This window comes from Capra hircus, chromosome 29, assembly GCF_001704415.2.
Source record: "Capra hircus breed San Clemente chromosome 29, ASM170441v1, whole genome shotgun sequence".
NCBI lineage: Eukaryota > Metazoa > Chordata > Mammalia > Artiodactyla > Bovidae > Capra > Capra hircus.
Window position 1 is genome coordinate 19526904 of NC_030836.1, and position 14719 is coordinate 19541622.

A 14719-nucleotide genomic window follows, 5' to 3' on the forward strand; every position below is an offset into this window, starting at 1 on the left:
CATCACAAGAGGAGAGTGATGATGGTGTCATTTAACCTTCTACCACAAAAGTGTAAATAAAGTAAAAAAGGCGGCCAGAAAGGATGAATCTTCACTTTTTTTAAAAAGTGCAAAGAAAAGGATAAAGAGCCTCAAGTGACTAACCATGATAACAAAGAAGATTTAGCTTTGGAAAACAGAGAAACTAAAAAGGAGAGTCCACTATCTGATGAAGTAGGTAGAAAGAGGCCAAGCCTGATTAATATCATATGGGGCTTCCCAGGGAGCTTACTGGGTAAAGAATACACCTGTAATTCTGGAGACACAGGAGACCTGGGTTTGATTCCTGAGTCTGGAAGATCCCATGGAAGAGGGCACGACAAACCACTATAGTATTCTTGTCTGGAGAATCCTATGGATAAGAGGAGTCTGGCAGGCTACAGTCCATATGGTCACCAAGATTTGGACACAACTAAAGCAACCAAGCCCACATGTACTTACCACATCTAATCACTGGTTCCCATCTCCCTTCTAAGTATAATCCAAGTGAATATTTTCATCAATTATTTTGCAAATACAACCTTTTTTTTTTAGTAGCTCTAGAAACATTTTTAAGAAGGAGGCAATCTCACCTTATCACATTTTATTTATTTATTTTTTAGTGTAAATGCTTCATTTTTAAGAGGTTAACTCATTGCTGGTTGCCATGGGTGGTGGTTTTTTGTTTTGGTACAACCAGAAAAGAGCAACATGTTAAATATGGGAGGTTTTGATAGTCTTGAGTGCTAAATATCCATAGGTACGGCAGTAGCTTTTATATCCTATAATGCTTAGCATACTAAATGACAATTTGTAGTTACAGTTGTGCACTGACTATGCCTTGAACATTTACATTACTTCTGTTTTCGTGTTTTCTTAGTATAGTGGTTTCCTACAGAAAATCACTCTTTGATCGTGGCTCCTGTCAGGATGACATGTTCTCCATAACATCCTTGGTGGCAGTGATCTAATTTCCCTAGTAACCTTGTTATTGTGCTGTGAAAGATTTAAAATTTGAATCTGTAGTGCATATGATATTAAACTGTCAATTAGTGAGACTTATGTAATAGTTTATCAAAATTTGAAGATATTGGTACTTGATATACTCTTAAGAAAAATTTGCTTCCAAATGTCAAGCTGGAAAGTCACTGGAATAACTGTTTAAAAGAAATTATAGCTACATGCCTTTTAAAATTTCAGTTCATAAGAAATGTGTACAACCAATAAAGTCTCAATTATAAAGGAAAAGAAAGGAAAATGCAAACTGGTGGTCATTCTTTATATAAAAGATATTCAGTAGCATTTTCTCTGAATATCAGTATACTTTCCTAAACTTATGTATATTAACATTATTATAAAAAATGTCTTGTTCCTATTTTAATTTCAGAAGGATTAAATGAATTATATCCTCATGGAGCTAAAATGTCTTTAAAATAAGTTCATAGAGATATCCAAATAATCAATTTATCTGTGTAATATTTTATTACAGCATACATGTACCAAGGATGAAAAATAAATGAGAATTTGGTTTCAGACTATTTCAAGGTACAAATACGCACACCAGTAATAAAAAAAAAGTATTAAGGGGCCTTTGTTGTTTCCATTTTTATCTATATCATATTAAACAATTCTTTGGCCACCTGATGTGAAGAGCTGACTCATTGGAAAAGACCCTGATGCTGGGAAAGATTGAGGGCAGGAGGAGAAGGGGACGACAGAGGATGAGATGGTTGGATGGCATCACTGACTCAATGGACATGGATTTGGGTGGACTCCAGGAGTTGGTGATGGACATGGAGGCCTGGTGTGCTGCAGTTCATGGGGTCGCAAAGAGTTGGACATGACTGAACGACTGAACTGAACTGATATTAAACATATATCTTATAATTTATAGTGTTAGTTTAAAATATTTATGTGTATATATAATATATATATTCATAGAGTAACACGTAAAACATTATATAATTTAAACTTAATTTCCTAGCCACAAATATGCCACATCTACTGGGAAGTAATTAAAAAAGCAATTATGATCTCCTAAGACCAAAAATGAAACCCAAACAAAATTTCTTTTATGTAATGTTGTATTTTATGCAAATATTTTAGACTCATGTTTTCATTTTTATTCTCACAATAACCCTGGGCATACAAAGATATAAAACATATTTTTGTAGCATGGAAAGAACATGAACAGCTGTTTGGTGAAGGCGATGGCATCCCACTCCAGTACTCTTGCCTGGAAAATCCCATGGACAGAGGAGCCTGGTAGGCTGCAGTCCATGGGGTCGCGAAGAGTAGGACACGACTGAGCGACTTTCCTTTCACTTTTCACTTTCATGCATTGGAGAAGGAAATAGCAACCCACTCCAGTGTTCTTGCCTGGAGAATCCCAGGGACGAGGGAGCCTGGTGGGCTGCCGTCTATGGGGTCACACAGAGTCGGACACGACTGAAGCGACTTAGCAGTAAATGGTTAGCTAAGGACAGAGAGCTGGTAGAAAAACAGATCTTTCTAAAACTGAAAACCTCTGGGCTAGTTGGGAAATCTCTTTCAGAAACAGGAAAGTTGGGGGAAAGGACAAGCTTACTTCTGCATTGTGTTGTTTGGCTTTTAAATCATGCCTGATTCTTTGAGACCCCAAGGACCGTAGCCTGCCAGGCTCCTCTGTCCATGAGATTTTCCAGGCAAGAATACTGGAGTAGGTTGCCATTTCCTCCTCCAGAGATCAAACCCGTGTCTCCTGCATTGGCAAGTGGATTCTTTACAAGTGAGCTACCTTGGAGAATCTTTTCCTATTCCTACAGTAAAGATTTTAATACCTCTCAACCTTGGCTGTAAACATGAATAATCTGGGAGCTTTGAATAATCTCCAGAATTACCCTGTGCTTCTACTGGAGTACAATAGAATTGAAAATATTGGCATCAGGTGTGAGCAAAGCTCCCAATGATTAAAAAAATGCAATCTCGTTTGAGACCCTTTGGTCTATGGTAATTCCAGGTGCACTTCTTTGAGAGTTCTTAGAAATTACTTTGCAACAGATTTTCGGCAGAAAAAAAAAAACAACAAAACAAAAAAACAACAGGGAAAACAAATCCACCTTGCTTTAAACCTCCAGGCACCAAGCAGAATGCAATTTTCACTTGGATACCTTGAGGCTCCTGAATAGGGCCACTGTTGCCTGTTGCCCTAAAATGACTTTGGCATTTCTACCAAACTGGAAAAAAAATTAACAAATCATCCTTGTCCAATTAAGTTGATGCCACAGCTGTGACCTTTACCAGTGTCAACTGCAGCTAAAGTTGACTTTGAATTGCATGGCAAGAAAAACAAAGATAGAAGATGGTGACTCCCTGGGATGGAAATGAAATAATGAGCTTTCATAACATAATTTCATCAGTTTTTTTTATCTACACTACTTTTCTGAATTGCTTCTCACTTCTGCTGTCTTTTGATACTCTTTCTTTATGACATTTACTATTGTGATCACTGACATTAAATGTATTGTGAAGATTCATCCATACTTTTTTTTTATAAGCCAGATTTTATTTTATTGCTACATTTTCCCCACACAAAATAGGGTACATTTGCTTCTGCCTACCTTTTCTATTAATATAATACTAGCATGGTTTAGAGTTGTTTAAAAAACAAAAAGCAAATCTGGATTGATCCTCTCTTTACAAAGTAGTTGATTTCTTTATACTGCAACAATTCAGCCCCTCCAAATACACAGCTTCCAATGGGCAAAAAATCAGGTGTCACAAACTATGGATTAAAAATACGCAGGCAGCAGGCACTGTACCTGTGCGTTTAATATTACTGAATTCTACGGCTTCTCCAAACCAGCTACACTAACAGCAATTCCTGGAGCATCTAGATAGACTCTTAATCCTGATGACAATACGTGGTTGTCATAGGGTCTAACAGGATACCTGGGTTATGCCTTTGGCCCGCCAGGTGGGAAGAGTACGCAAAGACCACATCTAAATACAGCAGGTCTTCAAGCTTACTATCCTGTCACAGTTTATAAAGGTGAGGAAGTAACTGTTGGTAGCTGCACAGTCAAAATGGCCAGAGAACAGATATACTCCTACAGTGCATAAGATCAAGTCAACCATCTTGTGGATCCTTGATTGTCTCTGGATGTGATCTCAAACACTTGAAAAGGATGCTTCAAGTATGCTGGGAGATAGTAATCAGAATGTTTGGGTATCTTTGTTCCTGAATATCAAGTAACAGGGCTCACATCCATGTTACTTCTTGCAGTAAGCACAGAGGGCAACTCCTTAGAGACGGCTTATTATCAATACTGAGCCTCGGAGAGTTCAAGGGGTGGGTGGGCTCAGGACCATCCAGGGCTGAGTAGAAGATTCTGTAAGCCAACCTGCAGCCCTAAGTCTTATCCTGGTTCTGAGAACATTTCAGTTCGGCTCCAAGTCCACTTTGCTCCAACTCTGTGGTGACAGACATTTGAACTCACTGGGTCTGAAGTTAAAGATATCCCCTAACCTGTAGGTCTCTTCTCGATCAGTGGCATAGAAGAGCTGAACTTGGCTGGCCACGCACTGTGCCTCAGCATCATTCAGAAATGTGGAATCCATCTCTGCTGCCATTAGCACTGTACCATTTTCTTCCTTAAGTGCAGGGTAGTGATATAAAATCAGCTGACTGGCCGCAGCTTCCCCTGGGATCTGAATATTTGTAAGTGCAGTGAAGTGGAGTTCAGTACCTGTCCAGTGCCAGACAAAAAACTCATAACCTTCCCTTCTTGGTAGGCCACACAGAAATGTTGGACAGGACTAAGCCCAGTTCCAAATCAAATCAAACTTTTCTTCACACAGAAATGTTGGACAGGACTAAGCCCAGTTCCAAATCAAATCAAACTTTTCTTCACACAGAAATGTTGGACAGGACTAAGCCCAGTTCCAAATCAAATCAAACTTTTCTTTAGGAATAACTGTGTAGACTGTTATCTTTTGCTGCAAGATACTGCTGCCAAATCTGTTTTATTTCTTCGGCAGTTTTGTCTTTCACCATCTCAGTGTTGAAGATTGAACTGAGAGACTTGTCCTTAGTGAATCCTCGGCTCACGGGCTGTTTCCCCAGTGTCTTCTGTTCCACACATGTGATAGAGTCCCCTTGCTTGGAGTGCCCCACTGGCTGCATGCTAAACTCACTGCGCTTTTCTAGTCAGGACTCAAAAGCAGCTGGGTCAGACCTGCACAACTGCTGGATCTTTTTGCAGCAGCGGTCGTAGAAGGGGTTGGCCTCGCGCACCTTTCTGACCCCGCTGCCACTGGCGCCCTTGGCTGGCCGGCCCGAGGGGCAGCGCATGGCTGACAGGAGCCCCAGGCCCAGGGCGCAGCTTGCACACTGTGCCCAGGCCGCCCTAGAGGCCGGCCACCTGCAGGATGGCCGGGCCCCGCGTCACCGTGGCAGCCACGGGCGTTCCCACCTCCTCCCTCATCCATACTTTTATGCTAAAAAATTGCAGCTGTGCTTATTTGAATGTGTTCTTAATTCTGCACAGTGAAACTAGGTAGTTTTTGTTTAAATTAATATACTACCAAAAATCTTCTCCAAGTATTGTCTTCATTTCCACATATATTAATAGTACTTATTTTGAACATTTATTGACTGTTTTCCAGTATGAGACACTATTTCATATACTAAATGCTCTATGTTAATTTTCTTAATCTTCACAACAATTCGATAAGGATGTGCTGTTATTGTCTTCATTTTATATCTATGGGAGTACAATCTAAGGGGTTAGTTGATCAAAATTTCAAAATTAGGAAGTCTTAGAAAAATATATTTACATAGTAGCTTTAGCGATATCAGCATGATATAGTAGTTTTGATACTGATATTTGCTTTTAGTATAACTTATTGTAAATGTATATAATTAATATTTAATAGTAAGTGTTTAATAACTACTATAAACTCTGAAAATTTGTGTAACCAGCTTTTATAGGTATGTATCAGCCATCTCCAGCATACCGCTGGAGTATTCACTGTTTTAAAACCTGATTGTTTCCTTGGCAGAAACTTAAGCTGTGGGTCTAAATGACTATGTAGCAGACATGCTCCAGAATATTTAAAAAGTACCAACATGTACATTATTTTTTAATCTTTCATCAGTAAATTCTCATAATATTGTACTTCTCAATTAATGAAATCTGCAGCTTTTAAAATCCACAGTGAGTATATAATTTGTATGCGAAGTGCATATGTGTATTGGATTCATATATACACATATATACCCACATACATGATGCAATAAAAACCTGTCTGCATTTATCTAATCTTCTGGAAAAAATAAAAACAAAATGACATTTTGGGGATGATTTTGCTTTTTTTCCAGATGTAGGTTAAAAATTGCTTACTTGGATTTGTTTTACAGATTTCAGGAAAAACCATTCAAATACACTTTTCAAAGAAGAGGCAAAGATTTTTTTAAAATGTGGATTATAACAGCCATATATCACATGTATAATCATAAGGGATTTGATTTAGGTCATACCTGAATGATCTTGTGGTTTTCCCTACTTTCTTAAATTTAAGTCTGAATTTGACAATAAGGAGTTCGTGATCTGAGCCACAGTCAGCTCCTAGTCTTCATTTTGCTGACTGTATAGAGCTTCTCCATCTTTGGCTACAGAGAATATAATCAATCTGATTTTGGTATTGACCATCTGGTGACGTCCCATGTGTAGAGTCTTCTTTTGTGTTTTTGGAAGAGGGTGTTTGCTATGAGCAGTGCATTCTCTTGGCAAAACTCTATTAGCCTTCGCCCTGCTTCATTTTGTACTCCAAGGCCAAATTCTCCTGTTACTCCAGATATCTCTTGGCTTCTTACTGTTGCATTCCAGTCCCCTATAATGATAAGGACATCTTTTTTGGGTGTGGGTTCTAGAAGGTCTTGTGGGTTTTCACAGAACCATTCAACTTAAGCTTCTTCAGTGTTACTGGTTGGGGCATAGACTTGGATTACCGTGATAGTGAATGGTTTGCCTCAGAAACGAACATTCTGTCGTTTTTGAGATTGCACCCAAGTACTGCATTTCAGACTCTTTTGTTGATGATGGCTACTATGATGGCTACTATGATGGCTACTCCATTTCTTCTAAGGGATTCCTGCCCACAGTAGTAGATATAATGGTCATCTGAATTAAATTCAACCATTCCAGTCCATTTTAGTTCGCTGATTCCTAAAATGTCAATGTTCACTCTGCCATTTCCTGTTTGACCACTTCCAATTAGCCTTGAATTATTGACCTAACATTCCAGGTTCCTATGCAATATTGCTCTCTACAGCATCAGACTTTACTTCCATCACCAGTCACATTCACAATTGGGTGATATTTTTGCTTTTGCTCCATCCCTTCATTGTTTTTGGAGTTATTTCTCCACTGATTTCTGTAGCATATTGGGCACCTACCAACCTGGGGAGTTCACCTTTCAATGTCCTATCTTTTCACCTTTTCATAATGTGCATGGGGTTCTCAAAGCAAGAGTACTGAAGTGGTTTGCCATTCCCTTCTCCAGTGGACCATGTTTTGTCAGAACTCTCCACCATGACCCATCTGTCTTGGGTGGCCCTACATGGCATGGCTCATAGGTTCATTGAGTTAGACAAGGCAAATAGGGGAAACTGACTAAGGGGAAACTGGGTCTTGTTCTGATGGGCAGGGCCATGCTTCAGTTCAGTTCAGTTGGTCAGTTGTGTCTGACTCCATGAATTGCAGCATGCCAGACTTCCCTGTCCATCACCAACTCCTGGAATTCACTCAAACTTACGTCCATCGAGTCGGTGATGCCATCCAGCCATCTCATCCTCTGTCGTCCCCTTCTCCTCCTGCCCCCAATCCCTCCCAGCATCAGAGTCTTTTCCAATGAGTCAACTCTTTGCATGAGGTGGCCAAAGTACTGGAGTTTCAGCTTCAGCATCATTTCTTCCAAAGAAATCCCAGGGCTGATCTCCATTAGAATGGACTGGTTGGATCTCCTTATAGTCCAAAGGACTCTCAAGAGTCTTCTCTGACACCACAGTTCAAAAGCAGCAATTCTTCGGCTGTCAGCTTTCTTCACAGTCCAACTCTCACATCCATACATGACCACAGGAAAAACCATAGCTTTGACTAGACGGACCTTTGTTGGCAAAGTAATGTCTCTGCTTTTGAATATGCTATGTAGGTTGGTCATACCTTTCCTTCCAAGGAGTGTCTTTTAATTTCATGGCTGCAGTCACCATCTGCAGTGATTTTGGAGCCCCCCAAAATAAAGTCTGACACTGTTTCCACTTTTTCCCCATCTATTTCCCATGAAGTGATGGGGCCAGATGCCACAATCTTAGTTTTCTGGATGTTGAGCTTTAAGCCAACTTTTTCACTCTCCTCTTTCACTTTCATCAAGAGGCTTTTTAGTTCCTGTTCAGTTTCTGCCATAAGGGTGGTGTCATCTGCATATCTGAGGTTATTGATATTTCTCCCAGCAATCTTGATCCCAGCTTGTGTTTCTTCCAGCCCAGCATTTCTCATCATGTACTGTGCTGCTGCTGCTGCTAAGTTGCTTCAGTCGTGTCTAACTCTGTGCGACCCCATAGACAGCAGCCAACCAGGCTCCCCCGTCCCTGGGATTCTCCAAGCAAGAACACTGGAGTGGGTTGCCATTTCCTTCTCCAATGCATGAAAGTGAAAAGTGAAAGTTAAGTCACTCAGTTGTGTCTGACTTCGCGACCCCATGAACTGCAGCCTACCAGGCTCTTCTGTGCATGGGATTTTCCAGGCAAGAGTACTGGAGTGGGGTGATGATGTACTCTGCATATAAGTTAAACTTAGTAAATCTTTAATCCAATTTTCTGTTGGTGTCCAGGACTGAGTTCCCTTCCTGTTGTTTTTCCTGAGGCCAAACTATAGTGGAAATAATGAAGATAATGGTGATCTCCTTCAAAATGTCCCATGCATGCATCACTGCACTCAGTGCCCGTGACCATGCAGCAGGCCACCGCCAACCCACGCCTTCGCTGGAGACTCCTGGACAGTCACAGGCAAGTCTGGGTCGGTCTCTTGTTGCACTAGTCAAAGCTATGGTTTTTCCAGTAGTCATGTATGGACTTGATAGTTGGACTATAAAAAAGCTGAGCACTAAAGAACTGATGCTTTTGAACTGTGGTGTTGGATGAGACTCTTGAGAGCCCCTTGGACTGCAAGGAAATCCAACCAGTCAATCCTAACTGAAATCACTGGTCCTAAATATTCACTGGAAGGACTGATACTGAAGCTGAAAGTCCAATACTTTGGCCACCTGATGCGAAGAACTGACTCATTGGAAAAGACCCTGATGCTGGGAAAGAGTGAAGCAGGAGAAGGGGATGACAGAGGATGAGATGGTTGGATGGCATCACTGACTTGATGGACATGAGTTTGAGTAAGCTCCAGGAGTTGGTGATGGACAGGGAAGCCTAGTGTGCTGCAGTCCATGGGGTTGCAAAGAGTCGGGCATGACTGAGCGACTGAACTGAATTGATATCATGTGTATCAAGGAAATTAAGAAAATTTATGATTTGTAATGCTCATATCACAACAATGACCTGAGATAGGCACTGAGGAAACTGAGGCACAGAGAGGTTAAGTGATATGATGGTCTCACAGCTCCCTCTCGGGCACATATCACTGAGGCTATAATTGTGTGTTAATCTCTCAGTCGTGTCCAACTCTTTGTGATCATGAACTGTAGCCTGCCAGGTTCCTCTGTCCATGAAATTCTCAAGGCCAAAATACAGGAGTGGGTTGCCATTTCCTTCTCCAGGGGATCTTCGTGACCCAGGGATCGAACCTGGATCTCCAATATTGCAAGCAGATTCTTTACCACTGAACCACCAGGGAAGCCCCGAGACTATAATTAACCAACTCCAAAGACTTAGTAGTTTGAGGTCCTCATTTGAAAGTTAACATTTTGGATAAAAATTGTTCCATGACTGCAAAGTTTACTTCTCCTACATACACCATATATCACGTTTTATTATTCAGGATTTTTCAAATATTATCTGTGAGGTGCCTGCACAGAGATTCAAGTCCCAAGAAAAACAAATAGGGCTTCCGCAGTGACTCAGTAGGTAAAGCATCTGCCTGCAGTACAGGGGACAGAGCAGATGTGTGTTCAGTTCCTGTGTCTGGAAGGTCCCCTGGAGGAGGGCATGGCAACCCACTCAGTATTGCTGCCTGGAGAAGCCCATGGACTGAGGAGCTTGGCAGGCTACAGTCCAATGGGTCACAAGGAGCTGGACATGACTGAGTGACTAAGAAGCGAAAGGCAAAGGAGAAAAGGAAATATATACACATCTGAAACTGAACAAAGCACACACACACGTACATAAAATACAACTGCCACCATATTTGAAAAGATAAATAATATACGCAAAAGAGAAATGCCAGAGAGGCTTTTAATGCTAATTTGTAAAACAGAATGCTCTATGGTATATCAACTTAGATTTATTGAACTTTATCTTAAATAATTAGATATTATTTTTTTAAAAAATAAGCATTCTGTAAACTACATGCATCTAAATGCTTCCTGTGTTTTCCTGTTAAACCTAGAGAAATAATAATACATATGTATTATTTATTTCAATGACAGGATACCTATTTATTAATAAGTCAGTTAAAGTAACAATCAGTAATTTCTTCCATATATTCAGGGTCATAAAGAGCCCTGTTTTAATAATGAGCCTAATAAATATACCTTAAGTTGAGGACAAGTGTCATATGCCCATAAAATCACAAAGCTGCTTTGCTCCAAGTCACTGGACTTAATACGGTTGAATCTATGCTTCTCCCTTAAACTAACCTGAAGTGGAAAGAGTATGTGGCCTTCTGATAGGTGGCAGAGATTGTGTAAGGTAGCTGTACAGTTAACCAATAATCTGCTTCAATACATTTACCAGGAATTTTTTTAAATGTAAAAATATATTATTATGCAACTTTCTTCCCTGAGTTTGGTTAAATTAAACAAACAACAACAACAAAAAACCCCCACTGTTTTCAAAGGAGGATCAGAGAGATGTAAAGGTGAAAAATATTGGTCTAGATTTTTTGAGATTCTTCATTACATAATAAAAACAAAGAAGATAATATAAAATGGAAAGACTTATTTCAAATGATTTTAACAGAAAAAGAAGGTTACACAGATTAATCTGTCTTTGAGAAATCAACGCATTACAGGAGAAAAACAAAACAGTAGATTTATTTTGTTTGACTTAATTTTGACTCTGCATCGTGAAAACAGCATTCCCCTTATCTACAGATTGGCCACATCCCCAGATGACTGTATTGGTAGGTATTTGTAACAGTGGTCCTCAGGGATTTTTGCCCACCATCCTCTAGCCCATCACGGATTTGCTTTAGAAGTTGGACTCCTCTCTATAGCATTTATTTCAACAGCAAGTGATCCTGAGGCAAGTGATAAAAGAATTGCACCTTCAAGTATACTGCCTGAAACTAAACTCCTTTCTTTAATAACAATTTCAGATTGTCAATATTTATTTAAAAGTAGAGCTTGCAAACTGAAGGTTCTGATGATTGAAACAAAAGCAGAACTGAAATGCCCTCTTTTGTCCTGTATAAAGTAGAGTGATGGCAGGGATTTGCTTAAATTCTTGTTTAAGTTGCTAAGTCGCATCCAACTCTTTTGAAACCCCATGGACTGCAGGCCACCAGGCTCCTCTGTCCATGGGATTTTCCAGGCAGGCATACTGGAGTGGGTTTCTAGTTTCTATTTCCTTCTCCAGGGTATCGTCCTAACCCAGGGATGGAACCTATGTCTCCTGCATTGACAGGTGGATTCTTTACTGCCGAGCCACAGGGAAGCCCTCCTAATCCCCTAGGGAGCTCTTAAAAACTAATGATGACTGGAGCCAAACCAGGAAAAATTTGTCTGAGGTGAGCCCCAAGTATTAAGACTTTTTTTTTTTAATAACAATCCCAAGTGATTCTAATGTACAGTTACAGTGTTGAGAACTACAGGCTTACTTTCTGAAAAATGTATCCACTTTTGTAAGGATGGTGGTTATACCCTAGAAGAAAGTATTTTCCATAATAAACCCCTGGTGGAAACTGGAATATAATTCAAGATATTTTCTTATAATATTGTAAAATAGTGATGATAATAATTCTGCCTAAGAAACACCTTGTTCTCTTATAAAGAAAATTTGTTTCCCAACATTCTCCAAGTGACTATGAAAACTTTACAAACTGGGTTACTATCTCCCGTTTACATCCTGATTTTTCAATGAATTTGCTATCTTACTTGGATTCACTTTGATGATAATACAGATCGAAGTCAAGATAGTACCTTGGCTGTTGTGCTTACATATGCAGTCCTCGTGTCACTTATCATGGTTGGGACTGATATCTGAGTTCGATATGGCCTGAAGGGATTCAAATGGGGAGGATGCTGATCACGGAAAACAGTTGAGAGGCAGAGTTGTACAGTCTCTTTCATTGCTTTCAGCTGTGACTCCTATGAAAACAAGAGAGATCACAATTTTTACATGTGGTTCTGGTCATCATTCACCTGACTAGATTCTCCCTTTCCTCCTAGCCTATACTCATTCCCCAAACACATGTTAGTTTTAATACATAATTGCCCAGCGTAAATTCCATGATAACATACCATGTAATGCACACTCAGTCTGTTTTTTAGGAACTAATGTGTTTCATGATATATTTTGATCACTAGAATTCAGAGACATAGCTTACATTTTTTCCCCTTGAATTGACATGATTTCAATTATGATACCTTGATGGCAAGGAAATATGCTTTAGAGTCACTCTAAATTGGATCCTTTTAGCGTCTGCCATCTTTACCATAAACCTCCTTTCGAATCACTCCTCTTGTGATGTTTCTCCTTTTGTTTCTCAAATCAGCCTTTATCTCTACTCAATTAATGCTAAAACTCTTATTTCCTTGGGTCCTGTTAAGTAGTAGGAGTTATTCAGATATGATTGTAAGTGATAATCAAACATCTGTGAAACTGGCATTATTATTTCTGTTTTACTATGAATGTAACAAAATTTCAGGTTCTAGACTGTTTTCTTCTCTTTAAATTTTTATTTTACATTGGAATATATTTTGGTTTACAATGCTGTGTTACTTTTAGCTGTACAACAAAGTGATTCAGTTATACATATACCCCTTCATTTTCAAATTCTTTTCCCATATAGGTTATTACAGTATATTGAGTAGAATTCTCAGTGCTATATAGTAGGGCCTTATTAGTTATCTCATTCATATAACAGCAGTGTGTATATGCTCATTTCAAAGTGCTAATTTTACTCCATCTTTCCCCTTAGGTAACCATAATTTTCTAAGCTTGTGAAGTCTATTTCTATTTTTTAAAATAAGTTTATTTGTAACATTTTTATATTCCACAAGTTGTATCATATGATATTTGTATTCCCCTGTCTGGTTTCCTTCACTTAGCATGATAATTGCGAGGTCCATCCATGCTGCTGCCAATGGCAGTATTTCACTTTTTTTATGGCTTAGTAGTATTTTGCTGTATATATGTACCACGTCTTCTTTATCCACTCCTTTATCGATGGGCATTTAGGGTGCTTCCATGTCTTGGCTATTGTTAAGTAGTGCTGCAGTGAACACTAGGGTGCATGCATCTTTTTGAATTATGGTTTTCTCAGGATATATGCCGAGGAGTGGGACTGCTGGATCATATGGTAGTTCTGTGTTTAGTTTTTAAGGAAACTCCATACTGTTCTCCACAGTGTTTGTACCCATTTACATTCCCACTAACAGTGTAGGAGGGTTCCTTTCTCTCCACACTCTTTCCAGCATTTATTGCAGAACTACTTTTTCTTTAGGTTTACATTCCAAGGTAGACTGAACTATATAGAGACAACCATCTCCAACTGCCACCCAACCTCCAGATCCCACTGCTAAAAATATTTTAAATTGCTTATAAGTTTTTAAAATGATGTAAAGTTGAGTCCCAGTGACAGAGACATCCCCAGGTACCAAAATAAAGAGAGACACACAACCTTGAGGAAATCTCATGGTAACACAGGGGTAACTGGGGGCAAGCATACAGACCCTAGTAAGACAATAACATATAAATATCCACTTCAAGATATGAAATGTGGCCTCTGGGGCAAGAGAGAAGAAGAAAAGAGAATAGTTGCTGGAGTCATATCCAGCAAACGGGCACAATTGGCGTTTACCCTTTTTGTGTAGTTCCATGTTTGGATCAGTGGATCCAGTGGATCAATGGATCAGTGAAGCAGAAAAGTCTGTTGTCTTCTCCTGTCACAGTAGTATACTCCCAACAAAACTACTGTCTTTTGTATATAATGTCAGGAATATATCTACAGATAGCATCCCGTCCTACTTATTGTCTCCTATACAGCCCCTGGGGTCAATTTCTTGAGAGTGACTATGGCTTTGATTTTTCCCAATGTTCTCTGTTTCCTACTAATATGTGGCATAAGATTTATCTTTAAGATGAGAGTGTATATTGCTAGAATAGCAATTTAAGAAATCTTTCTTTTTGGTCATATCAGGAGATTAAAAAAAAAAAGACAACAGTAAGAGCTGCAACTGGAAATAGATAAGAAACAGGACATAGATGTATTTCCCTCACATTAACCTTGCCCTGTCATATTTCATAAAAATCTGATAAGAGCAAAATAAA

General features: G+C 39.4%; 1 protein-coding gene and 1 pseudogene across 2 annotated transcripts in view; both read right to left on the minus strand.

Annotated features, from left to right (window-relative positions):
• The window catches only part of LUZP2 (leucine zipper protein 2), a 535694-nt gene that overhangs the window by 42259 nt on the left and 478716 nt on the right, over positions 1-14719 (minus strand). For both annotated transcript variants that reach the window (XM_013975878.2, XM_018043589.1), the window contains exon 9: positions 12367-12534. In XM_013975878.2, the coding sequence (XP_013831332.2) occupies positions 12367-12534 (168 nt within the window). The remainder of the gene's footprint in view (positions 1-12366; positions 12535-14719) is intronic.
• LOC102182104 lies at positions 4409-5483 on the minus strand (annotated as a pseudogene).